The sequence below is a fragment of the Pezoporus flaviventris genome, unplaced genomic scaffold (assembly GCF_033815535.1).
Source record: "Pezoporus flaviventris isolate CSIRO_AGI_PZ_B2104156 unplaced genomic scaffold, CSIRO_AGI_Pfla_v1 ptg000013l, whole genome shotgun sequence".
NCBI classification, from domain to species: Eukaryota; Metazoa; Chordata; class Aves; order Psittaciformes; family Psittacidae; genus Pezoporus; species Pezoporus flaviventris.
In genome coordinates this window covers 34,436,605-34,463,857 of record NW_026892561.1, presented here as the reverse complement: position 1 = coordinate 34,463,857, position 27,253 = coordinate 34,436,605, and the positions used below count along the sequence as shown (strand labels likewise).

General features: G+C 45.6%; 1 protein-coding gene across 2 annotated transcripts in view; it reads left to right on the top strand.

Moving 5' to 3' along the window:
• The first annotated feature begins 7,707 nt into the window (after positions 1-7,707).
• Positions 7,708-27,253, top strand: part of KCNAB1 (potassium voltage-gated channel subfamily A regulatory beta subunit 1) — a 74,862-nt gene continuing 55,316 nt past the window's right edge. Inside the window, exon 1 of one of the 2 annotated variants that reach the window (XM_061452697.1) lies at positions 7,708-7,994. In XM_061452697.1, coding sequence (XP_061308681.1) covers positions 7,723-7,994 — 272 coding nt within the window. In that variant the 5' untranslated portion in view covers positions 7,708-7,722. Of the gene's footprint in view, positions 7,995-10,723; positions 11,138-27,253 lie in introns of those variants that run through there. The other variant, XM_061452698.1, reaches the window with a different exon arrangement.

Genomic DNA, 27,253 nt, shown 5'->3' with positions numbered 1-27,253 from the left:
CTGACTACATGAGGCTCTGCAAGTGTCCTTGCTTCAGGATTGTTAGCTGCGTGTTGTGCCCTGTTATTCCCACAGGTTCCTTTTTTTTTGGATGTAATTGATTTAAGTGTGTGTTCAAGACCCCCCTTGGTGCTGGGATATTTTTCTTGTTGATCATTCCCCAGATTGGCTTGGGACACAAAGGCCAACATCAAGCTGCTTGCAGGATTTCTTCCTTTTAAATTTCTTTTCTAGAGTGAAAAAACACAACATAAAGATGTTCTGGGGTGAGTGTAAGCTTTACGAACGGCCTGAGTTTGAATCATGTGCTCCTGAAGAGAAACGGTAACTAAAGAAAAGCAGTTTCTGCTCCCTACAGGGGCTGGTAGTGGGTGACAAGCTGAGGATCTGTGTTTGGTGGGGAGGGCACAGGCTCCCAGGCTTGCCTTCCCTGCAGAGAGGGTTGTTTGCTGGCGTATTTGTGCACACGCTTTCTTTAATGGAAAAGAAATAATTCAAAGCTGCCATGCATAATTCAGCGCACTCTGACATGGGCTGCCACCCGACCATGGGTTTGTGGGGACTGTGACCCGGCCACGGACACCCGAGTCCCTGTGCTGTTACTTCCCCAGTAGAAACCTGTGATGCTACAGGGAAGCAGGAAGCTCAGCACATTTTGCTGCCGTGACCTCCTCGTCCTGCAGCTCTGCCTGAGGTGGTGCTTGGCTCTTCTTCATGCAGCATTCATATGTTGGGTTTTATGCCCAGGAGTTAGGTTCTTGTGCAGCTTTTATCCTTTGGGTCTGCTTTATGGTGTACCTTGGTGATTCAGCGCTGCTATTGCAGTTTGCTCTGTGGGTTAGTTTTGTTATTGCTTGGGTGAGGTGACATGCAACAAGTCACTTGTAAGTGGCCCGCTTATCTTTCCATGTCTGATCTGCCTGGGGCTTACCCAGCTCTCTGAGTTTCCTGGTGGGGAGGTGGGATACCGCTCAGGACATTGGGAATCAGTGGGGTTTTAAAGAAAAAGAGTTTTCTTGATGACTGCAGTCACATGAGGGCTCTGGAGAGATGTCCACCTCCTCTAGTGGTACAGCTCCAGCCAGCCTCAGTAGCTGAGCCCAGTGGTGGACCGGGACTGAGGCAAATGGACTGTACCTGTGCAACAGGGAGCTTCCCACTCTGCCCAGCATGTTGCAGGGGAATGGGGTGAATGTCCTTTCTGCGCAAAGTGGGGTGGCTGCTGAGTGGAGACCACGTTGCACCCAGGTTAGAAAGTGGTGGAGTAGGGTTTGGATTCAGGACGATCTTTTGTGCTTTGCAGAGCCAACGTTTATTTTTAGTTGCTTCTGTAGTGCTGATTGCCATGGCAATACAATGGCATGGTGCGGGTTCTCCGATGACTGTGCTGCCAGAAGACCAGGAAGAGCAGGAATGGGGACAGCGCTCCTGGCCACCTTGGTTCTGGAGGAAGCGGCAGCTCAATGTCTCATGTCTGGTCTATCCCATGGATTTGGCTCACAGTCGAACCTGCCGTTTGCTGCTGCCCCCGACCGGGGCTCTCCACCTCTGGAAACCAAATGCAGTCCTCCAGACGCACAAGCCTGTCCAGAAAGAATTTTAAATGTATCCTTGGAGCACTAAATCTGCTCAGCAGGGAATTAACCACTCAAAACCCTATTGATTAAATTGGATCAGCATTTTTGTCTGAAATTTATGCAGAAAAGTAAAGAACAATGTGGGTGGTTCTGCACCTTTTCATACTGTTTGAAAGCAGACACTGAATGATTGGAGGATCGTCAGGCTTCAAAAGCTGGTGCATGTATTCAAGAGCAGAGCCAGGCAGGACCTCCCTTGCCTGCTTGCCTGCCTGCCTGCCTGCCTGCCCTGTGTAGCTGCTGGTCTCCAGAAAGGTCTGAACATTGCCCTTGGAAAATCTTCGCCTTTCTAATCATGGATTGCTTGATCACTAGTTGCTCTTGATGCAATCCAGTGCAAACCCAGAAAAGCTGCATGTCAGTGATCTCATGAAGACTCAGCAAGGAGAAAAGATGGTGGTAATTAGCATTCCCAGGAATTTTTCTTTTTGCCTCTGTATGATAGGACTGGCATTTGGCTCGGAGACTATCGCTAAAAATTGTTTGAGAAGCTAAAAGGCTGAAGAGAGCTACTTCAGTGTCAGTTTCTTAATTTCAGCAGACTGACTCACTTTAAGCTCAATACGATCCTCTGCTCTCTGAGCTGCCCATCTCCCTCTTGCCTTTCAAGGAGGTAGCTGGGAGCTTTGCAAAGGGCTCCCTTTGGGATATATAGTTGTAACATGCAACTGCTCCACTTTCATTTCATGAAGAAATACACTGATTTTTACCCTCTGCCACTTTTAACTGTAGTGGTCTTTCAATCAGTTGTAATAAATCTGGATGGAACAGCAATGTGCCAATACAGCAGCAAATTGCAAGTGGCCAAAATTGCCCATGGGCTGGTACCATCTCCAGGTGAGAGTGGCCATGGTGATAACCAGAGCAGGCAGTCCTGCTCTCCCTCCTGTGCTGGTCAGCAGATAGATCAAAAATAGGCAACACTGCTTGTTTTGAGTGTGATGTCTGATGAGATGAGAAAACAGATGCTCCTTCCCCAGGAGAAACACCTGTAGTGGTCTGCTCCCTGCTCTTAGGATAGGAGGAGGTGTCAAAACTTGGGGCTCTCCTGTGAGCCAGGAAATGAAATGCTTTGGGGCTCTATGCCAGGAGAGGGCTTGATACGTGGATATACACAAACACCTATTTCTGGTGTATCAGGTGCTGGGGTTTCTCTTTATAGACTGAGGTGTATAGATATATCTAATCCTTGGGCCTCCTGTAATGCCTGAGATGCAGCTATTTTTCCCTATTTCCCCCCCCACATGCTGTTCCTATCCCTGTGCCTAGGTTCCTCACCTTCCGGGGGGCCATCTCAGGGCAGTGCGGTGCCCATCCAATGCTCCTTGTGAGCAAAAGGCTAGAGGAAGACTGTGTGCTCAAAGGGAAATAACACTGCTGGCTTACAAACGTGTTCCACGTTACCATTGGGCTCTGCTCCCCAGCAGCCAGGAGGGTCTTAGCCTCCTTTGCTGCTTATTTAAGGGTCTTTAGGGGTGAGCTGCATAGGCGGATGACCTGCAGAGCTGGCTTGGGAAACAGAGCACTGAGGGGGGGAGCCAGAGAATAGTTTTAAAAACTAAATAAAACCTAATACATAGTGGTTTTTAATGTAATTTTGAGCCTGTTCTTTGTTTGCCCATGTCACACCTGCTTGCTGTGAAGAGAAGGAGTGGAGGGAGGGCTACTCCTCCATTGTACGAGGGCTGATGAAATGCCAGATACCTTTCCAGCTTATTCCGAAAAAACAAATGCCTGAATTTTTTTGACAGCTTGTCTGTATTTGGAAGCATGCCAAAACAGCTGATTTGGGATCCTTCCTGTTGTGTTCAGGGATGTGAGTATTGAATATGGCAGAGGGTCACTCCAATGCACTTAGAGAAGTTAGGAAACATGAAGGTGCATGAGGAGAGGAGCTCAGAGGCTCCCTTGGACTCCCTTTGCAGGTGTTGAGGGAATAGCGTTTGCTGAGGATGCTGGTGTATCTCCTGCCAGCTCTGCCTATGCTGTGCTGCCTCCTGCCTGGAGCCGGTCCTCCCTGCCAGCTTCTGCAGCCAGAGCAAGGCACAAAGTAGTGATCCTGGACATAAAACAGCGGTCCTGGACAAAAAGCCACTTGCTGAGCAGCACCGGAGGGAGCTGAGGCTCTTCCCTGGTGCTGCTGATCATAAGTCACTACATTTAAATGCTGTCAGAGCAGGGTGAACCATTTAAAACCAATTAAGTACCTTAATGAATCTTTCCCTGATGGGGTTTCAATTACCTTAAGTAGAGGACAGTATGCAGCAGGAGAGCTGTTAGCCTAAAGGCTATCGTTTAGACTCTTGCTAATTGAATCATGCATTTGAAAATTACTGTGATCCCATGAGATGAAATATATATGTTTACTTAGATATCGCTTACGGATATTTTCTCACTCAGTCTGTACCTCTAAATGGCTTGCATTTTTCTGCTTAAAAATCTCTAAATAGGACTTTCCAGGTTATTAACTGGAGCTAATTTGTCCTGCTTGAGGTGAGCTATGTCTGTGTATGCAAATAGGTTTTACAATTCTGTATGTACAGCTGAAAAGATTTGCAGAACTCTCAATAAGAGGCTAGTGTGGAATCTGAGAAGCTGGGGTGGATTTTACAATCATATTAAAAGAGGATGAATTTTAAATATGTTTTGGTAGAATTGCTGGATCAGAATTTGCATCCTGCATCCCTTTGGAATGAGGCAAAATAAATTTGTTGTGAAGATAGGGCAGATTTCCCTTGTGTAATGCTGTGAGGCACTTGATCAGCGCTCAGGTTTAACTGAAATGGCACATCCTGATGGAAAACTGCTCAAGAAATCTTTAAAAGAATGTTAAAAATGCGGTCTGTGAGAAGTGCACTAATTCATCATGAAACGTAACGCTTTACTGAGCTGAAAAGATCTACTGGAGATTTTTAGGAAGACTTCTCTCATTTACATCTGAAAAACAGGAGGTTTGACTAAAACGGTGTCTGAGCCAGATGGAAAATGTACTAAACCAGTGCTCTGATCCCAGGGGTGGCAAGGCCAGGTATTATGGGAACGTTCTGCTTTAAAACTGGCAACATGAACAAAATTTTGGGGGTTTTTAAATGGCTGTTCAGTACCTCTGCACCCCTTTGTATTACTGTAACCTCCCTTTGTTCCAGACAGCTTGGGATTGTGTGTTTAATACAGATAAGTGCAGGGCATTACACTCGGAAGTGGAGAGATTAACCCACCCGCACGGGTTCGGTAGCTGCTGGAGCGAAGGGGGATGTGCTGGGGCCCTGGCTGGGACCTGCTGTGCCACAGTGGGTGCAGGGGAGCCTGATTGGCAAGTGGGGAGCTTCTGCAAGAGCAGCAATGAGGTGGGTTCTGTATCGTGTGTCCAACTCCTGGGGCAGCAGCTGAAGTAAAAATCAGATTTTGGGAAGAAAGAAGAGCTATAGAAATGTTCAAAGCCTGAAGTAGGAATATTAATATATTATAATTTGTAATAAGCTGCAAATACGGAGCTCCTAAACATGTTTATACAGTGTATCTATAGTGTATAAATATGTCAGTAATACGTAATTGCAATCAGAAAAGCTTACTACTTTAACCACTGATTGCAATCAGAAAAGGCAGTATAAAAGGAAGGAGGTGCCCCCAGCTCCAGGCAGCCCTAAGCCCATCTTCACAGTGGGTCCTAATGAGGTGTCCTCCAGGGCCCTTTTTCCATCTTTCCCTGCTCTGGTGGGAGGGGAGCTCATGAAAAACTGCTTAGTGATTCACCACCCACCCTCATCTGGGAAATAACGTAGAGACTGACTAGTTTCTGTCTAACGCTATTCGCAAGTGGGATGTTGGTCTGTTAGTACCAAAACAGGTGAGGATTTCTGGTGCTGCAGAGGGCTGGTAAGATGCTTGTGGGCAGAGGGCTCCTCCCTTCCTGGAGGTGACCCCAGGGAGAGCCAAGCTGGGTGTCCGTGCTGCTCTGGCACAGCGTGGTCACCGTCTGCCAGTGAGCTGGTGAGGAAACAGTATTTCAATGCAGCCGCAGAAATGTGGTATCAATATTTAAAGCCAGCAGGCTAGCTTTGCTTTCAGGAAAGCAATCTTTCTGCATTTTTTATAAGGTGAGCCAGGTTATCCTTACCTGCCAGAATATATAATCATCCAAGAGACAATATCCGATAGCGTTACCTGCCTAAATGATACATTACGGGAACATCTAGCCTCACAATAGCCTGCTGTACAACCAACAATGCTCCATTTAGAAAGGAACAAATTGTCAGTATCTGCTTTTAATTTAGTTTACTTTGAAGGTGACTGATACCTTCTAAGGTCTTTGTGAACAATGGAGTGTTTCTGTGGTTAAGAAAATGATAAACATGGAAGGCTGAGTAAGCACAATATGCCTTTTATACAACTGTTTAAGAACTTTGTTTTGCTTTTATTCGCCAACTTCCAAGTGGAAGAACTTGAAGAACCTTATAAGGTTTGAACTTATGGATCTGTAAAATATGTATGTGTTACTTCAGCTGCTCAGGGTTGATTTGAAAGCTTTTGGAGTTGGTGGAAACCTTTTCCTGTTTGGGAAGTGCTATAAAGTTTAATGACAAACGAGGAAACATGTTGGCACCGGCACAGACCTAGAAGATTTTAACAGCTCAAAGTTTGAGTCATTTTTCTAGAGTTTTACAAAACTTCCAATGAACCTTTTAGTGCTACCTCTGCTAAATAGGTCAAATAACATCAGTTTCTGTGGAAGGTACATTTTATAGGATTTCTTCCAAAAGGGAATGGAACTGCTTTCTTTAAAAGCACCTAAAAAGGGAGATATATATATATATATATATATATATATATATATATTAACTGCAGCACATGTTGAAACATAGTGAACTGGCAGAATGCTGTGAGTGGGACAGTCCTCTTGCTGGGCTCCTCAGGGGAAGCATGGCCAACAGACCCTACTCGGGACTGTGTCTGGCTCAGGTGACCCGTGGCTCCTAGAGACTGGGCAGCTGTGAGGCTTGGGGGGGGAAACTTCTCTAGAGCTGCTGACAGACCTGCTGTAAGAGACTGGGCCAGAGACCTCCAGAGCTGCCTTTTCCCTGATTCCGTAGAGCTCTTCCTCCAGCCCCCAATCCCTCTGCAACTCGCTTTTCCCTGTGAGACAAATGCATCCTCTATGGGGGACATGGGTGGGTGATCACTCTTCTTTTGAATGCCATGGCTTTATAATCCTGTTTGTCTTTAGAGGATTCCTTTCCTGTTTGCTCACCTCTCTCTCCAAACAAGGATATGCTTGTGCTGCTAAAGTGGCTGCTGTGATTAGCGCTGTAATCTCTGTATCAGTTTTTACGTTTCAAACCAGAGAGGGAAATTGATTCAATTCTTATATCCGCTCCTTTCGTGCATTTTCCCAAAACACCATCTGCTCCACAAACAAATGAATCAGGATAAGTCATAACTTGGTTCTTAAGTGTGGTCATATCCCCAAATTTCTACAAAACCCCTGGAGAACTGAAGCTCCTGCCGGACAGGGTGACCTGACTAGCTGGAGCACTGTGTGTGCAAGGAGGAGGGATGGAGTGGCTGACTCAATCCTAATGCATCTGGCTCGGTGAAGACACTGATGCTCTGAGGCTGCATACAGCAGCAACTGTGCTGCAGTTTGCTTGGCTGAGTCCACGTGGCTGTGGGTTTGCAGTGAAGGTGACACGTGTGACTTCACCTATACTGGCTGGAGCCCTCAGATGTTTACAGCTTTAGTGAGCTGGACCTTTTTTTCCGCTATTATCCCTCTAAATACCTTATTTCATACAAATCCAGTTTGTGTGCTGCTTTGCACGTGTCTCTGTGTTGTTTTTTTAAGAACTGTCCTTATTTGTTGCAAAACGAATCCCCCTAGCAAGCGCGAAACTGCTACAGATGTTTCCATGAGAAGGTTGCAGCTCTTCTTTCTGGTTAAGCTCCTCAGACACCTATCGAATTACAGCTTTGTGGCCAGCATGAGGTTATAGAGAGAGGAAGGTGTGTGCTGAAAACCAGTTTAAATGATTTGAAGGCAGGGACTTAGTGCTGGGGGTGCTGCCTTCGCAGCGAGGCAGGACACAAAATGCTGGCAGCACGCACAGGGACCGTGGGGAATAAAAATGCTGAGGAAACCCTGAAGCTGAGGAAGCAGTCGGTGCTTTCCCTGGGGAGCAGGGAGAGAGCCGTGAAGAGCAACTCGGAAAGCGGGAAGGAGAGCCGAGCCCGGGCTGGCCAGCTGCAGCAGCGTGCCCGGCGGCTGGCTCTGCTGCGGGAGCTGGAGATGAACTGGTACCTGCGAGTCTGTGAGCTATCCCACGAGTACACCATTGCCTACACCACTGGGATGCCCCACAGGTACGTACCCCCCTGACTGCTCGCCGAGTAGCAATTTGCACTCCAGGAAATGATGGTGGTGGTGAGGATAATAACAATTGAAAACTATCTAGCTTTACCAGTGTGTCTTTTCTGATTTATATACTTATTTTCCCTGCCCCATGATGGGTGGTGTGTTCCAGAGCTGAAAATCCTACCAACTTGTTTCTCAGTTTGTGTAACTTCTTCAGCACAAACTCCATGTGGTTGTTCATCCTTATTTGTCATGAGCTGTTCTGTCCAAGTGACTGTAGCTTCATTTAAATTTAGTTGAAAAGTTGCTGCTGTTGTTCAGGGACTGTGTGGTGACAGGAGAGAACAGCAGGACAGCTTTGATGGGTGCTGCTGGCCCCAGGTCCCTGTATCTCCCTTCCCTACCTGGACCTGGGCAGCAGTGATGGGGCAGCCTGGGAACGAGCCACTTGGGAGGGGAAACCTGAAGCTGCTGAATTTCTCACTCCATCAACCTAAATATTGCAGCCTCCAGAATCTGATCTTGCTCCTATAAAAAAACGTAAGGGGATCTTGATATTAGTGGAAATTAGATGTGCAGCTCTCAAACCATCCCCATGCTGAGTAAGACCCTTAATGAAGTAGGAACCTAAACACAAACTGCCTGGAGTTGATGTCCCTGTACAGCAGCATTGTGGGGACAAGAGCCATGCTTGCTCAGGGGAGTTTTGGTAACTGGCAGAGGGAGGACATGGGTTTCGTTGCCTCGAGGGACCGGCCTGTTGTGAAAGGGGGGTTCAGCATTTTGCCCAGCTCTACACGAATGCACCAGTAACAGTGGGGATTTAGGCTGAGAAGTTGGTCCCTGGGGAAAGTGCTGATGCCTGAAGTGCCTGACACAAACTGAGATTTTGCAGATGTGCTAGGATTAGAAATTAATAAAAATGTCATTTAGAATCAGGATACTTGAAGGGAAAATGAGGTAAAACTGCGAGAAGGAGCAAGTAGTAAGTGTAGAAATGTCTAAGTCATACAATGAAGGGAACATGAGTGAGTCTGTAGACTAAGACTAAGCCTTTTTCTCAGAAAAGCCTGTGGAAATATTTCTTTGCTATTGGTTCACCTTGCATTATGGATAAGCAGAGGGCTGCATCTGACAGGAGGCAAAACAGAAAGCAGCTGCAGCAGAGATCACAGCTACAGCCTTTGGGGTTACACTGCTGAGAGGAAAAAAATCAGGTTCCTTCAAGGCAGGCATTGCTGCAGTAGCAGGGCACATTTCCCTCTTGTGTGTACTTGGGTTGCAAAGAGCAGAGCTTGAAAGCACCATCTGCACCCCTCTGCTGACGGTTCAACTTTGTCAGCACCAGAAGAACAGGATCCCCCGTCTTTGGGCAGCAGTGTGTTGGGGTACCACAGAGCTGTGGGCCCTGGGGTGGCAGGGCAGGAACCCTCCAGCCACCCCAGCCTGCAACACTGGGACATGAAGGTCCATCAGTGCCCTCAGGGCCCTGGCAGAACAGTGGCAGAGAAAGAATAACCTGGTAATCAAATGTCCAACGCGAATTCCCCACTGTGACATTGAATTATAATCTTTTAAAATATATTCTGGGTTTGGGATCAGTCTTTCTTTATCTGCTTTGGATGATTTAAGGATTAGTTGAGTTCATGATACATACATCACTTGATTATTTAACTTATTTTTCCAATGTATTTGGGATTGCAATGATAAGCATAAATGGGTTGAGTTTGTACAATAGGAGAGCCTCAGACATCTGCCTGCATGGTGTGTATTAGACATCGTCTTGATTTGTTTGCTGTGGCTGGTGCTGGCCAGAAAAGTTTTCTGTGGTGCTCCTGGATGTTACCTCGACCACAGGGAGCTGGATGCCTTCGTATACTGGCTTTGGTGATGCAGCGAAACCTGTGCTGTTTCTCCCATTACCCCTCAGAGCTGAAGACTCCAAGAACCTGAAACCTTTTGTTTGCTACTTAGCACTGGTGAAATGAACGTTTGTTGGTCTGGCAAGATTGTTTTTAGGCACAGTGCTCAGACATGTACCTGTGTCCTCACCTGCTGCCCTGTGCTGAGAGGCAGCTGGTTCTGTGAAGCGGGAGGTTTTGTAGTGGCTGGTGGCATCTCAGGGGTTTTGATGGTTCCTGTCCCACAGCCCTTCTCCATCCATGCACAGGCTCCTGCAGGAGCACGCGGTTTCTTGAAAGCTGCTTGTTCCCTGCCCTGGCTCTGATATCCACAGTGCGTTCCTTTCTCAAGCATTTTCCTTGTCTGTCTGTAGGTTATTTTTGATCTTAGTGTTTGACTGATCCATAGTCTTTATTTTCTTATTAATTGCCAAAGCCCCAGGAGGGTGCAGATGCTGGGGAAATTTGCAGACGAGGTAATCTGAGCTGTGAAAGTTCACAATGGACCATGAGAAAACAAAACATTTTAATGACTTGCAGAAGAGATGCTTGCAGCATTCATCTGTCCAGCCCAAGGCCTGAAATAAACCGTGTAAGAATATTTACTTTGTTTGTTGGCCTTGGATTGAATCCCAAACAAATATTTCTCATTATCTAAATATAAGACCTGGGGAACGGGTTGGTGCTCTATTCCCACTGGCAGTCCTTATCCCTTGGAGTATTTGACCATTATAGGTTTCAGCAGACGAACAAGATTGCTGATCTTGGCCAAAATCCATCCTGGGCATCAATTACAATGAGGTACTTGCAGTAATATAAAGGATGGCTGGGAGAAAAATACTACTCCATAATCGTGCGGTCCTCTTAAGCAATGCAACCTGGGTCATACCATCTTATACTGGTGGTAGCATGATGGCATTGGGCTTTCCTCTGTAGAGTGGAAGCTCCTGAGGACCCCAGCATCTGCTGGTCACTGACAGTCTCCCTTTGCAGCTCCATGTCTGGACCATGCATTTGTACAAGCCTGCCTGCACAGATATCCCACCCCACAAGCCGAGCCTGCAAAAGCCAAGTGAAGCACTCTTGAAAGGTAAAAAGCAAAGTGTGGGTCCCAGAGCCTGCCCTCCTGCTGTGGGCTGGCTGGGGAAACTGAGCCAAGCCACCGAGTTGAAGCAGCTGGAGAAGTTCCTGCACCTGCATGGGCTGTCGCTGCAGGAGACCGTGCGAGCCGAGACGGGAATGAAGTACAGGTACTTCTGCATGTGCCTTGACGGGGTATTTGATGGCTGTCTGCATGGCAGCAAGCAACTTGAACTGCAGGGAACTTGAGTGAGCAACCTGTACACACCTTCAGACAGGCTGACAGGATCTGAAGACATTGTCTACTTTTAGTACCTTTTCTTCTCTAAGATTTCTCAGCACCGTAAGAATCAGTGTGACTTTGAGCAAAGCTAAGTGCATGTGACCTGTTAAAACTTTGAATTTGTTCTTTCTCTTCCAACATTAGCTGTTTGTGTCTGTCTGCTGAAGTGTCCCTTTGAAATCTGGGTACAAGTATTTACTCTTTCTGGTGTTTTAATGAAAACTCATTTATGTGCATTAAAAGGATAACAGCTGAACTGTGAAACAAAAAATATGGAGAACAAAGTCATTCTGAATGTGGAAGGTGCTTTGATGTGATGTCTGTCCCTGCTCTGCCATGAAACTAGAGTGAATGGAGTGAAAGCCTGAGAACCAGAGTTTAGCTGAGTTCAGGCTGTGAAATACACGGCTTCTGCGTTAGAAAGAGCATCCAGGAGAGGGGGTCTTATTCATGTGGGCAGACTTATCCATATGGGGAGCTGGAATAGCCTGGGGAAAGAGGGTTTAGGCTGGGTACAATGGGTGAAGAAGACATCAGTGTGTTTAGTCTATCATTTGTCATTTTGTTTTGTTTCAAAAAAGATTCGTTTATAAAGCATGACATCTCATATAGAAAGTAGATACATTCCCTGTGCTTCAAATAAAAGGAATTTATCTTCAAAACATTTGCCTTTGCAAGAGATTGACTTTTTCCCATGGTAAATTGAAACAAGACATTTACTATTTTTATGGAAACAGCACAGTTGTGCCACAGCTTTAGCTTCTGGCAGGGAAAATTTGTTGTTTGGAGATGCATCCCAATGGGGACTGAATGTGCAAAAGCAGCTCTTTGGAGCCAGTGTAAGAAGAAACAGCAAAGGGCTTTATATCTCTTTTCTGCTGGTACTGTCTGGGAATCCATGGAGTAAGTTGAGGTTACACAGCCTTGAAAGCCAATGTAAATAAGTAGAGAACTGAATCCACAGCGTTTGAATGATGAAAAGGGAAAATGTCCAAAGGCAATGGAATGGCATCTCAGGGATGCCATGTTCCAAACTGAGCTATGACAGAAGTAATCTCTGGCATCGTTCTGGGTTAGCAGGAGTGATGGTGGCCCTGAGCAAGATGCTCTGGTTAACTGGGGTTTTCAGACCTGGAAGTTTGCCTCCCTTCTAATGAGAAATTCTTTTGCTCCCCTTCTGATGATCCTAATCCCATGTGGCAGTTGTGTTTGAAGCAGTTGTTAGTACACACATGAAAATTCCCATTTATCTTATCTGTCTGCTAATTCTGCACTTTCTATGGTGTTGCTCTACTCCAGATACAGCTTAATACTTACTGTGCCCTCCCTGGGAAGCTCGAGTAATGTTGTAGCTATGAAACATTCCCATAAAGCAGTTATGATCTGCTGTCTAAGTTCCCTTCACAGGACATTATCCTGCAAAACACCCTGATGTACAGACACCTCCCAGATCCTGAACTGGACTGCTGCTGAATCAAAAATGCATCAGTCAAAACCTGACAGCAATATTCATCTCTACTTGCTGCTGCTGCACAGGAGAAAACCTGAGGAGAAAACCTGCAAAGAGGGTGGGGAGAAAACTTCAGGAGGGATGGAAACCCAGTCCCCAAGCCCACTGGAGGCTGGATTTAAGTCACAGAAAAATGTAATTTATGAGAGATTCTGGGGCTGTTTTGTGCTCCAGGGGTAGTTAGCCTTGGCCTTGGGACTTTACCCAGTGCCAAGGGCTGTGGTTGCATGCTCAGTTCTAGCAGGGGCTCTGTGCGAACAGCTTCATACAACTCTGTTTCTCAGCTCATAAAACGAAGTGGTCCTCATTCATCAGAGTCTCTAGTAATGGTAAAACAAAGCATATGCTTAATTTCTATCCAAGCTGATGGATTCAAGTATATGCTTCATTTTAAGTACGTGCATTTGTCATAGTTGAAAAACAGCTATAACTTGTTGCATTTCACATATATCTACGAGAGGAAGATGTGTACAGGAGAGGGGGCTGTGCAGAGGGCTCTGCTGCAGCGCAGGAGGGATTTTCCAGCAGTCATCGCTTGCTGCTTTCTACAGGATCTTTGCTCTTTTAGCTTTAGAAGTACAGAAGCTTTTCTAGTCTTACTGTGAGCTTGAATGTTTTCTTTGCCAGCATGGTTTGTTTTGCCTTCCAGACATTTCTTCAGATATCCATAGGTCTAGTGTAAAGACGCACAATATAATCCCCTTTTTTATTAAAAGCTATTTAATTATGTGTGGAAAGTAATGATTTGTTAACAAGAAACTCTTGTTAAATACTCATAAGCTGGTTTATTTATAGGATGATTAGTTCTTTTTCCTTTCATTGCTTTAGCAAATACGGCTTAGTTCAGCCTATTACTGAAAAACTGAAAGTGCAGCAGCGCATGAGCTTTGTTTCTGACAACAATACTATTTCTCTCAGATGAAACGCCATTTGCAAAGCCAATTTGGTGTAGTCTTATCCAACTGTTCATTGCACGGCTTCCCAAGTGCTTTGCTGAGGTCTGAGCTCTTAAGGACTGAACTGTGTGGGCTAGTTCTGCTAGGAATCTGTGACCATACGTTTTCTCAGTGTTTTGCTCATACATGGTTAAAATAGCGTCTCTGCATTTAGGCAGCAGCAGTTTGAGAGCCCAGAGATGAAATGTTATACATATATGCCTGCAAAAGCACCCAGGCAACTTTAGCAAAACATGCTGTTGGCAAATGTTACAGGTAGAAAGTATTTGGGAAGGTCACGGGTTCCTGAGACACTGCTGGGTTCACCCATGCATCAGCCTTTGGAGCTGGGGGTATAGTTTTCTATTCATGTTTTATCTCTTTTATATCTAATTGAGATTTTGGTCAGGGAGGGTGAATTCTTCCTGTAGTACATAAGCCCCTGGCAAACTCTCTTCATTTGGAGTGAACCTCCCTAGCCTGTTCTGTGTTCCTGCATCTTGAGAAAGGGCTGGGCTGCACTGCTTGGTATATGTTGCTTTTGTTGGATAAGCTAATTAAAAACTTTATGCTGAAGCTCTCCTATTAACATTGGCCAGAAGACAGCCCTTTGCAGGATGTTTCTTTTTTCTTTTCTGGTTGCAATGGGAAACTTCGCTATCATAGAGGGAGTGCTCAGCAGCAGCGCTGAGCAAGGAGTTGGGCACAGTGATTGTGGGGACTTGATGCCACCTGCAAATCATCAGAGGCAAACTGTTGGTAAAACCCTCCCTGTCTTGGTGTTTTCTTTTACCCTGAAGCACTTGTGGTCATGTTTGTGTGAGAAGGAAGAGGTGGCTCGTGCTGGTGCACAGTGGGCAGAGTGCTGGTGATAAAAATAGTGCCATGACCAGATAGCTGATATCTTGCAATTCTGAAAAATTTAAATACTGTGGCTAAATACAGCAAGAGGGAACAGCATAGAGCCCTAGGGGCAAACTGATGGCAAAAGGGCTGTGATTTGTATGTCTAATTTAGTGTGTGCCTTGTGCTGGTGCGAGTCTGGATCAGGAAAAACAATAAGGGAGTGAAATATGCAGTTTGCAGCACCAGGATGAATGTTGGTTTTCCTATGTCATTGCTCACTTTTGAGGAGTTACTAGAGATCAAACATGCTAAATGTACTAGAAAGGCTCTCCAGTTTGGTAACCTTCCCAGGACGATTATGTCACTTGGGTAAAAAGATCAAATCCTGAAATGGCCAAAGGCTTTTGGTGCATACCAGGGTTTTGTGGTGACCGGTGAAGGCACAGACTGACATGGGCAAAAACCATAAAATGCTCCTGCAGAAAAACTATTCCTGAAAAGTTGAGTTATGTAGATAAGAAGGCAAACACCATTTCAGAAAATGTAACATCCATAACAGTAAAATACTGTTGATGTTATTAATTTCTAGGAGCCGGGACATTTAAATTCCCGCAGCCAGTGCTGGCTATCCCATTTCAGGTGGATACAGCAAGCTGGGCTGAAGATACAGAAAGATACAGAAAGATACAGAAAGATACAGAAAGATACAGAAAGATACAGAAAGATACAGAAAGATACAGAAAGATACAGAAAGATACAGAAAGAATGTCATCCGAGTGATGACATTGTCCCTACACTGGGTGATTAAACAGGCTTTTATCTTAGGAAAAAGGTGATTGACAGGGATTACACCAGTTGTGTTTAAAATCAGGAACAGCCTGTAGCAAGTAACTCTCTGTGTCCCATAATGCAGGGGCAATGCAAATGAAATTTTTGACCAACAGGTTTAAAACCCAGGAAACTATTTCCCTGTGTCTTGTAGTGAATTTGGGGGACTTGCTGTCATGGGGTGTTTTGGATGCTGAAAGTATGAGCATGTTCAAAATATTGTTAGGTATCAGGGAAGGCCACCAAAGACTATTAAGTATAAAGGTATTAAACCTCTAGCACAGTGAATTTTTAAATGGCAGATAGCAGAAAGCTGAGAGGATGTACTCAGGAAGGCATCACTGCATTTTTGTTCAGTTCCTTTATAACCTTTCCTCCTGGGAGTAGTCTGGGCTGTGTGGCTGGGCTGCGGGGTTACTTTGCTCTGTGCCATTATGGCCATGCTTGCACCGTGTGATAGGAAATGGGTCAGTATGTAGGGGATGAGCAGGCAGATCGCACTCTTCAGCCTTTATTCTTTCTTCTGGGTTTATGCCTGTACCCATACAGGGCTGCCCCAGAAGAGAAGAATTTAAGAATGATCACTGTGCTATAACTGCTTTTTCAAGGTCCCTTGGTCAGGCTCATTTAATGCATTGAAGCTCTAGAATATCTAATCTTTAGATGGCAAAATATGTGAAAGCACTTGATGTGGTCCTATAATCCTGCACTGTAAACCCATTCTAATCTGCTCAACTCAGAGCGCAGTTTTATTATATTTATTGGGATATAGCTTACAGCATTAATGTTTCCCCTATTTCCTGTGCCAATTGATCTATAGAGCCACATCCAGCTGTGTCCTTTTTTTAATAGCCAGCTTAATTTTTCATGAGTGGTTTTCTTTTTTCCCTATTTTAATCTGTTCAAACTACATGGCCTGCTATCTAATGCAGTGGTGATGGCAGGTATACCCATGTTTATCCTTTTTTTCCACAATTTCAGCTTCCACTCCTTAGTTCCTGTGTTATTTTTGTAGGGTTCCTGCCCATACCATGCATTAGTGGGGGAGGATGAGACGAAAACAGGGATGTATGTGGGATGTGAACAGGGTATCCCGTGTGTGTGTATGGCATTTCTAGCGTGGTATTTCCTCCTTGAAGTAAGAAATCCCATTTTGCTCCTTCAGAAGAATGGTACCTACAGCTTGTGAGCAGTGTGAACCCCATCTCCCCAGCTGGGTTTCAGCAGGAGGAGCTCTTTAGCTGCATGTTCGGTGCTGGCTCCTGATCCCTCTGCTTTCTGCTAGCGACAAACACGTGTGTGTGCACCTGCACCCACGTGTACATACACACATACACACACACTTCCTTTGCAGTAGGAAGTCCTCTGCAGAGCTGTGTAAAAGGTCAGATTCAGCCTGCAGGTACTTCCAGGGTTGTTCACACCTTTCTGTAGGATGCTCCCCATGCCGTAGGTACTTGGCTTGTGGGGAAGGCAAAGCCAATTTTGCTTCCTGACTCACCACCACAGCAGTAAATCCCAGCTAACCCTTAGCTACGTGCAGAGCAGCAGCTCCTGCCCGTGCCCAGCAGGAATTTGCATGCTTGCTGCTACTTTTCACGCACCTTCTGCTCCTGTCAAACACTGGCTTGAAAGCCTGCACTGCCAGATGCTGAATAAATCACTGGCTCCATGGGCAGCGGGCTGCCTGCTGAGCCTGCTCTTCACTCCCCGCGGCGGCACCAGTGGTGCAGAGTGTATCCAGCATCTATCCAAGTGGCTGACTTGAAAGTTTGGGATATTTATATACACGTTTGAAGTCTGCAGTCTGTGTACATGCCCTAGGATGAAACTCAGTCCATGTGGTCTTGGTTAAAGTAGGTTTTATCTGGGAGTCTTTGGGCTGACTTTGGGATCTGCTGAGATTGTGACACTGCCATACATTCCACTGACACAAGCTGCTGAGTTGTGGATCAGAGTGGGGTCGAGTTTATGAAAATACCAGCTAAACATTCTCCAGCAGCTGCCAGGTTGCTGGTTTGTTTAATGTTCCATCCTTTAGGGAATAATCATAAAACTAGGCTCTGGCAAAGCTTTGAAAAGGTTACCTTCAATGCCAGGCTGAGAGCACATCTCTCTATTGCCAGCTGTGGTGATTGCTCCAGCAATGCTGACTGGCTCACAGTTCAGGTGTAATAAAAATGGATTTTGATCTTCAATACAAATCCAATATTGATGCAATAGCAACTCTTTTGCTTTTCTTAATTGAAGTAAATAACCAAATGTGATGGCAGCTGCTCTTCCCTCCTGGCTGCTCTTTCTTCCTCCCTGCAGTTACTCCTCCTGCCTCATCCACGTCCTTCCTTCACTGCAGGTCTCCCAGGATGAGCAGAAAATGCCACTTTTCAGCCCCAGCAGTGCAGGTCTATGGCTTAGAGAATTCACTCAATTCTGCTCTCTTGTTTATTATTAATTCTAATTTGTACACTAATGATTATTAATAGTGAATTTTCATTACACTCAAAATTTGCAGGGCTTGCAAGTTTGGGGTAAAGGAGAAACTTTACTGGAAAGAGATGCAAAAACATTTAGGATCAAAAGTGCTCTTCTGAGATGGGGGGATATCAGAAAGAATTTGGCAGAATCAGGGAGTTAAATGAGAGGAAGCGAAGCTGCAATGTAATTCCAATCAAGGTTAATTTTCACAGGGAGCTGTTGGGTCCAGGGACCACTTATCACTGAATTGCAGTTTTCTCCTCTTCTTCAAAGTCACTCCAGCATCAGGAAGTAGTCACCAGGTCAGAGAAGTGGATGGAAACCTGGGTTGTGTTTGATGCCAGTCCTGAAGGATGAGGTACTGGCTCCTGGGGTGCCACTGCAGGGCTGCCTTAAAGCACAGCCCCACCCTGCAGCTGTTTCCCAGGGGAAATAACACAGGAGTAGCAAATGTAACACGGGGCAGAGCTGGAGCGTGTTCCCTGCAGCGCACCGGGTGGGTGAGCTCCTGGGGATTCTGCTCTCAGTACTTCTAGATACACTTCCTAGTACTGTCTGCTCTGAAATACTAGACCTAACTACAGTGCTTCAGGATGCTCCTTCAGTCAGTGACTCCCCCCTTCTCTGGGCACTCTGTCATGCTGGTGCAAGTATGAATGTGTTATGCGTCTTCTGGGAGTACCATCATCACCCCTGCATGCTCAGCAAGTGATGGGGCTCAGCAGGGCGATTCTTTGTACTGGTCTTTGAATCATAATTTGCTTCATTTTTACAGTTTAAGCAAGCCAAAATGCTCAACTGAAATGTGTTTCTATGACTCTGTGTTTTTCCCCTTGCTGAGGTGATCACCTTTATATGTCTCCCTACCGGGCCGAGGCCTCCATGGGTGTGTGGGTTGAATGCAGGCAGCCAGGCTCGGCTCTTCTGTGTGCTGATGCCCAGGGAGGCTGACTTGAAAGGCAACTTTTCCCATGGCTCAACTGCCTGCTGCAGACCTGCTACTGCCTGATAAGCTTTTTTTTCTTTTTTGACTTGTTTTCAATATGCATTTTCACAGTTGCTTGGCTTCATCCCCATGCCAGAGAGACTCCAGAACACAACACAGCGTTTCCATAATTCCAGTAGCATGGCAGCTGTTTTTTCCTGGGGTGTGTGTGAAGTATGTGGGGTTCTTAGTGTGTCCAAATAGGCACAATGAGGCTGTTGGGGGAGCTGCTTACAGCTCTCCAGCCACAGGTTGGGTAAGCAGCTCCTCCTGCCAGCCCTTGGTTGCCCACCCTGCTGGGGTGATGAAATGCACATTTTTCACTGCAGAAAAAGATACCTTGTAGATTGCAAGCATAATTATTCTTTTCCCCTGAGGACTTAATGAACGATTATGCATTTGGCAATAAGTAACAATCCTCTTGAAATCCTTTCGTTAATTAAATGGGCGCCATTCCAGTATGAAAGTGGTTGCTCAAAACCATTTGGGATGTGTTGGAAGATCAGGGACTACTTGTCTGGCCAGCACTAGCCCTGGGAAGAACAGTGAATCCTTGGCTTGGAAGTGCTTGCCTGTGCTTGGAGGTCACCTGAAAACTTGACAATGCCTTGCATTTAATTTACTAAAATTGTTATGCTGCTCTGAGGTACGTCGTGCTCCTGCCTTGGATGCAGATAAAACCCTAAGTTAAAAAGCCTTTGCAGAGGGCTCTGGAAATGAGAAGTGCAATATTTTTCCTCTTAGCCCAAAGGGAGTAGAGGGAAAATCAGGGAGCCAATGCATTACCGCAGTGCCTGACAGCAGAATGTGCTGCCTTCACCCCATGACAATGTTCCCAAAGCCTGCTCTGGCAAGACCTCCCGGTGGGAGAAGTCACCCTGTTAGGTGAAAAGCAGATTCGAGAAGACATAAAATCATAAAATGATTTGGGTTGGAAGGTACCTCAAAGATAATCAGGTTCTAACCCCCCTTCCACTAGACCAGATTGCTCCAAGCTTCATCCAACCTGACCTTGAACACTTCAAGGGATGGGGCAGCCAGAGCTTCTCTGAGCAACCTGTGCCAGTGCCTCACCACCCTCGTAGGAAAGAACTACTTCCTAATATCTGAAATATTTGATTAATCTGAAAAATTTCTTTCTGATATGTGGAATATATGAAGTCCTGAAGGGATGATTTTTTTTTAACTAAGTCGTGGAGGAAGTGCTGATGCAATGGTTTTGCTGTATCACTTTCCTCAAAGAGGAGGCTGGCAGTGTGAAAAGGCAATGATAAAATTAATTGGCCTGAAGATCATTTCTTAGTTATCTGCTGCATTTCAGCAAATGACATTATTCTGGTGATAATCGTCCTCAATGACTAATTCCACCAGATGCCTCTCATTATTTTGGGGGTGCTGGTCAAGCTGGTGCAAGCAGTAAGGTCTTGTGCCAGTTTTGCTGGATGTAGCTGATGGGATTCTTACTCTGTGCCACTCACTTTAATAATTAGAAATGTTATAGTAGCTGAAAGATAATCTCAGGAGAAGAATTAAAATCTTAAAAAAGAAAAATCTAGTTTGGAAGGTGATATTTTAATAGTGCTTATTTTTCACTATTGGTTTATTTAAGAGAATCACTGATAGAGACACTCGGCTTTCATTTAGTTTGCTCACAGAAGAGTGCAGGTCTCCGTGCTGGCTGGAGAAGGATGCACCTCAAGTGAAAGCTGCAGGCTCCTGGGCGAGTGGGACATTTACCGAAGGAATATCTGTTGGAAGAAAGTTTTGCAAACAACATAGGCTGCTGCAGCCCATCTATATTCTGACCCTCTGCCAGCTCAACTCAAAGAATCAGAAGTTATTGCATGATAATTAGTCATCCATCTGCTATATCATATATAGTCATCCCAGAAAAGGGCGAATGGAGCTGTGTATTATTCAGCATCTAAGACCTTAGCAACATATTTTTTCATATAAGTTAGTTTAGCATTTTAAGCTGTTACAAGTAATGCTTGGGTGATATTTGACGTGTATGGATAACAAAGTAATATACATAATTGCCTAAAATCTGCTATTCCACAAGCACAGCCAAGCTGGAAGAACATAGCTTGGGCTGAGCTTTATTTGGAATACATTTATCAATCAAGTCATGCAAAGCACCTGGGGAAAATCTGTATTTTCTATATCCACAGTCTAGAATATGAGTATGGCAAAATGAAAAACCATGTGTTTGCCATGAGCTGCCACCCTCCGTGCATTTTCTAATTCTTCACCTTCCTTTATACTTTTTAGGGTAGAAAATGTGGTTGTAGTTGACAACATGTAGGTGTTATTTAACATCTCCTGCAGGGAGGCTGGTTTGTGGCCAGCAGCTGTGTGCTGTGCTTGGGGCAGGCGTTAGGGCTGGCTTTGCTTCCCTCAAATGCAACAGGAGTCAGGAAAGTGTTGATCAGCCTGCAGCCGTGTGCTGCCTGGTACCTGCATCCCTGAGCCTGGTACATCAACCCTGAATGCCTGAGGATAGTGCCAGGCTCCTCTGGATCCCCCTGCTGCAGATGCTCCTCTCCTTTGGGCAAGTGATGGATTGCTCAGTAACTGGGATACGCGTATCAGGGTCTCCAGCCTCGCCTGCAAGGAGGGGGTGGAGTGATGACAAGAAAAGCTCTGTGCAGCGGAGCTTCATGCAGCTCTGTTTTAATCATGTTTCATCATTCTTTGTGTATTACAGTACATCAATATAATGGTCCTTTCTGAAGCCTTTTTGTAAGCCATTGTAAGTCTCAGGTGACTGAAAAGTCGTCTGAGAAATGAAATAGGTAACATGGAAAAATTGAATTACCTGGCTTGGAGTGGGGGCTAGGGCAGCTAATAGGGTGATAGGCAATATGCTGGTAGATGTTTTCTATCTGCAGGCATAATTGACCAATTAATTGAGTTGGGCACCCGGTAAGTTATATCCCCTTTGTAAGACACTGAAAGCTCTGGGTTTCAGTATTGATTCTTTTACATTATATTACGTGACAATTTATTTGATATTACATAGAGCTGGTTAGGTATTGCAAAACTCTTTGGTAGCAGGTAGCTCCCTGGGTGTCCTGGGGCTGTACCAGAGGTGCTGTTGGCTCCCGGCAGGTGCTCCTGGCACACCCAGTGTGGGGCTGCTGAGTGGGTGCCTTGGATACCTGGGGGGGATTGAAAATTATATGGGACTTTATTTATTAATTCCTCTACAGCAGATCTCTATATGATGTATGGATTGCAAAAATAAGAAAAGGGGGGGGGGGGGGGGGTGTGTGTGTGTCTGAACCTGAGTGGGGTTAGGGAGATGTTTGGGAAAGGCCAATTTTCTCTTTCTGTGATGTTTGGTTAAAAAAAAAAAACCAAAACAAAACAACAAAAAAAACCACAAAAAAAACCAAACAAAACCAAAACCCCAAACAACCAAACAAAAAAACCCAAACCAAAGCAAATCCTCTAAAGCGCTCTGAACCTCTGCAGAGCAACCTCGTGCAGCCATGGTGAGGTCATAACCAAGGGTCTCTGCTTCTGGGGTTCAACTTCTGCTCGGGCAGAGCAGAACCCCTCAGCGGCACTGCCCACAGGGAAACCATCTCACACATTTATTACCCTGCCAGCATCTGACTCAATTCTAACTAGAATTAAGTAAAGCTAATGCAGTTTTCATGCCAGTTTTGATTTGGTTACCATTTCATCACATCCTGAATGATCTGTAATGTGAACGTGAGGACTATCATTGTAGAAGAGCAGGGCAGTGTGTACTGTTTTGCAGTGTGCCTCCCCCAGGCTGGGGCGATGCTGCGTTATTTGTACCCCTGCCTTAACACATTACACACATTAGCAGAGCCAGCAGCCTGGCTCTGTTTGCCTACACTGCTCCATGCTGTTACACTCCCAGTTTTGATCCCTTCTGGGAGGATGAAGCCCTCAGACCCTGGCTGGCAGGCACAGGGCTGGAGATGATCACAGGTTTTATGTGCTTTCAGTGACAGACCAGGCTGGGTGCAGCAGCCAGCCTGGCTGAAAACCTGTCAGAACGGTGTGTTTTAACTAAAAAACATTTAATAGGGATTTTGATCAGTCTTCCTCAAGTGCGATTGCAAATGCAAATTAAGTTTTCCATGTGAAACCAGTGAAGATACGACTGTTGCTTGTATTAAGCACAACACTTTTGTTCTGCAGCTCATTTCCTTGTCAAGCTTCCAGCATTGTTATCAAAAAGAAATGTTTCTTATGTGCTTAGGTACACCTAAAAGACCTACAAATAGCTGCAGGATTTGGTGCTGCTGCTTCAGACAGGACCACTCCTCAGCTGAGCTTGTGAGCATCCCACTGCGGCAGGGCCCTGGCTGTTAATTGAAATTAATACCACAGAAGCCCTTTTGGGAGGCGCATGCTAATGTCAGCTTGCTCCTGGGCATTTCTTCTTGCTCTCCCTGGTGGCAGCACTTCTTATCTCACCAGTGTCCATATCAGCCCAATTTATGGAGATATAACGGAACTGCTGCAATCATAAGTAATTAGCCCAGCAGGAAATGTGTTTTCAAACAGCTATTGATGTGAAGTGAAACGGCTGAGAGATGTGCATGGGCTGTATTTATAATCAGAGCTTTTATGGCCCAATGAAACTTTTATTGGGACATAACACAGAATTCCTCTGAGTGCGCCATGCTGCGCTGTGGAAGATCTGTCATGTGGAAGTTTGCAAATCAAGGATTTGTTACAGTTTATTAAGATAATTCTTGTGAAGACCAGTGTTGCACAAATCGCCTGTGCTGGATTTTGGAAAGGCAGCTCTGGAATGGCTGCAGTAGCTGTAGTCAGGTCTGGCCTGTTAGATAAAACAAAGAAGGGCATTTTTTTGGTGGAAAAGCTCCAAGGGCAGAACCCTTCATTCCCCAGGTCCTACTTCTGGAGCAGGATCCTTCTGTCATGGTGATGCTGGCTGCAGTTTTAGTGCTTCCACACAGCTTTCTGAAGTTTGGCTGATCCAGTTACACTGCACGCAAAGTCCTGAGCATCTGTTAAAATGTCCAATGTGGTTGAAACTCTATCACGAATGCTGAAATCATGTTTTTAATGTGCCTTCAGCCTGGAAGTGGTGACTTTTTCTGTCCTGCTGTATCTCACCATTCCTTGGTGCTGCTCTGATGATACAGCAGTTGATCCTTAAGGTCTGTGCTGCATTTTCCATCCAAGGTTAGGTGCTGGGTTTGCTGGTGTGCAGACTGGTGCTGGGGTCTCCTCTGCAGATGCCCGGTGGAGGTTCCATAGGGCAGTGCAGGGAGCTGCTGTCAGCCCAGCCTGGGTGGCTGCTGCCAGTGAGAGGCTGTGTGTGCAGCACCAGGAAAATGGTTCAGACTTTTAATTTTGCACATAATTATGCAGTGGCAATGCAACACCAATCGTTTGTGCTGCCATAGTGAGCAATGATAACTGTAAACTTCTGCTTATCATAGCATTGCGGTGGTGTTGGTAACAAAAGCAGTTTGAGCTGCGTCCCACTCCAGGAGCTCTTTGCACCTGCCTGTGCACCTCGGGGAGCATCTGCAGGGCTGGTGGGGATATCAAAATGCACTGGCCCAAAGGGTACCCTGGAAAAGACGGGGCTCAGACAACCAGACTCCATAGCAGGAAGAGCAGATGGCTGCTTTGTACCGTGGAGTACATAAATGCCCTTTACCTGCCAAAAGCAGCTGTCTGAATGCTGCCATAGGGTCAGTACAAGCTTTCGCTGAGGGGTATGGGCACACAGATCTTGGCAGGCAGGTGTGGGGTTGCTCGAGACCGCAGGGCTCCTCTAGAATCTCATCGTAGGTAGCTTGCTCAGTGGCATCTGCTGTCCCCAGCTCACAGGAGGTCCTCAGTGCCTGGCAGGGACACCAGCCCACCCATGGGATTTGGCAAAGTCCCTTCACAAGCTCTGCTAGAGGCTTGCAGCTGCATGAATGTAACCTGGTGTGAGCAGGCAGTGCTCTTGGCACAGCCCCCACTGGAAAGCATTGTTAACATTCCCCCCCCCACTATACCGTATACATGCAGACACAGCTTAAACAAAAAATAGCTAAACTGAAGATAATTTTGTGCATTGCTAAAAAGGAGGGCTTCTAGGAAAGAAACTTTGCCGAGGGGCTTATCTGACATTGGTGCTGGCTGATGCTGCATTCACTGCTGCATTAACTTGCTGTCTTCTCTCAGTGTTGAAGAATTCCAGTTAAAAACCTTAAACCAGCTGAGATGGCATTGTTATTGGTGACCTGGATTACTGGTTAGCATGCAGGGATGTGGGTTTATGTAACTGGCTGCATGTGATTGGTGTCCAGCTCTCCTCTGTATCACAACCTGCAGCCAGACATCACAGTGTGTCTTCCACAGTGCATGACCGTCTGACTGAAATAAGGTGAAAATGTACCCTAATCATGTTGTAATTCATTGAGAACATCCCAGGGTCTTTGCCTGTCTCACAGCCCCCATGTGTCCTTACAGATGTGCCAATTCTGTCTCCCTTGCAAAGCAAAAATGGGTTATTTGGATTAAAGAGAAGCCAGGTAGCTGCTGAGGTCCCTGCAGTGTTGAGGGGGGTTGCAGAAGGGTGCGTGTAGGACAGCCTTCCTGGATGTCCATCCACTCGGGCACGGAGCCCCAGTACCTTGTCCCACAGAGATAACTGCAATGGATTTGTTTTATCACCTCTTTGGATTAATTTTGTTAGCACTCAAAATTTAAAACACAATTTTGAAAGAAGGGTATGACTGAGAAATATTTAGATTATTTTTGTGAAAGATTAGATTTTTTTTATATAGATCAATGAAAATTTCTGGGTTTACAGTTTTAGGTAGAAACACGAACTTTGTAGCTGGTGGTGAGAAAAAGCATTTTATTTCATTTTATAAAAAGTGCTGAAGGATTTTGCATGGTAAAGCACAAATGGTGCAGGGATGGGGGCAGAGGTGGTCTACTCTAACTCTTACCCCATGCTCACTAGCTGCCATAGCCTCACTGCCCATGCAGTGTGCATTGTTTAATTAACATATGTGGCTATCCTGCTGCACACAGGAGTGGCATGAAATGAAGTCCTGCCATCTTAAAAAACAGATAGAGCCTGCCAGAACTTACATGTAGTGTGTTGGTATTACCAAACATACAGGTTTTGATTAAATTTCATTAAATGAGTAAGATGCTAATTGGTATTTGTCCAGTGGGATGCTTTGCTTTGGTAGAATGGCACAGCAGAGTAATTAGTGCAAATAGCCTGAGACTGCAGCCATCAAAAAGCAAAGCCTCAAGCTGTACTTGGCATCATGTTTCAAAGTTGCTTCAGTATGAAGTGAAATTAAAAAAAGGTGAAAGAAAGAAAAAAGTTTGTTCAGGTTGAGCCAGGGGGGAGCAAGGTCTGCAACAACTTGAAGGGTTTTGTACAACCCAGACCAAAGGACCTCATTTCATGTTTATACTTTAGGCCGCAGAAACATCTTTTCCTGGCTCATTACAGCATTACAGTGCTGCTGCCTGGCCCCTGGGAGCAGAGAGCCTCCTGCCTGTGGGGAGCACTGGGAAAGGGCTTGTCCATCACACGCTTCTGCTGTACTCAGCTGCATGGCCCCTTGGTGCCTCTGCAGGGATCAGACCAGGTCTGAATAAAGGTTTTTTTTCTTTCTGGAGGTTTCCATTCTGCTTGTTGTAGTGATGCAAGTCCTCCCACCCCTGCAAGGTCCTGGGCAAAGAAACAGGCTGTTCAGGGCATTGAGATGTGTAATTGCATAGGAGCCATAGAACATCTCCTGGCTTCTGCACTTGCCTAGAGTATCTTGCTCACTTTAGGTCTGTGTTTGGCTTTATTTCAAACCCTGGGATGGATGCAGTGGCTCCTGGCATGAGGGCTAATGAGGATCACACGAAAAGCAAAGTCGGTGTTGTTGTATCTGTGTTAAAACAGATTTGCTTGGTGAAGCATTTTGAGCAAGTTATTGAACAAGTGATTGTCATCTTCCTCGGGGGGTGGGGGGGAATGTATATGTATGTCTTGGCAAATAGCTTCGTCTGTAGCAGTTTGGTGGCACTGAATCAACACAGAGAGCCTGTCCAAAGGCTCGTGGCTGAGCCTGAGCTGCCACTGCACGCCAGCACTGTCCTCCACCAAGACTGTCACGTACCTCTTGTTTTATAAGCTTGGGATTTTCATGGTACAAAATTATGTTATTCTAATGTCTTAGTCTAGAAGTGATTATCTTGTTCAGGGAAATTAAATAAATCCCATATTTAAATATCTATTTCTTTGGCAGACACTGTAACCTCTCTGAAGCTAAGCAGCTTGAGTTAATATGGTCTGTGGGATGCCAGCACAGAATGTGACTGTCCCTTTCTGTTCCTTCCCCTGGCACCAGAGGGCAGGGGCAGCCATGGCAGAGGGGATGGTGACCAGGACCT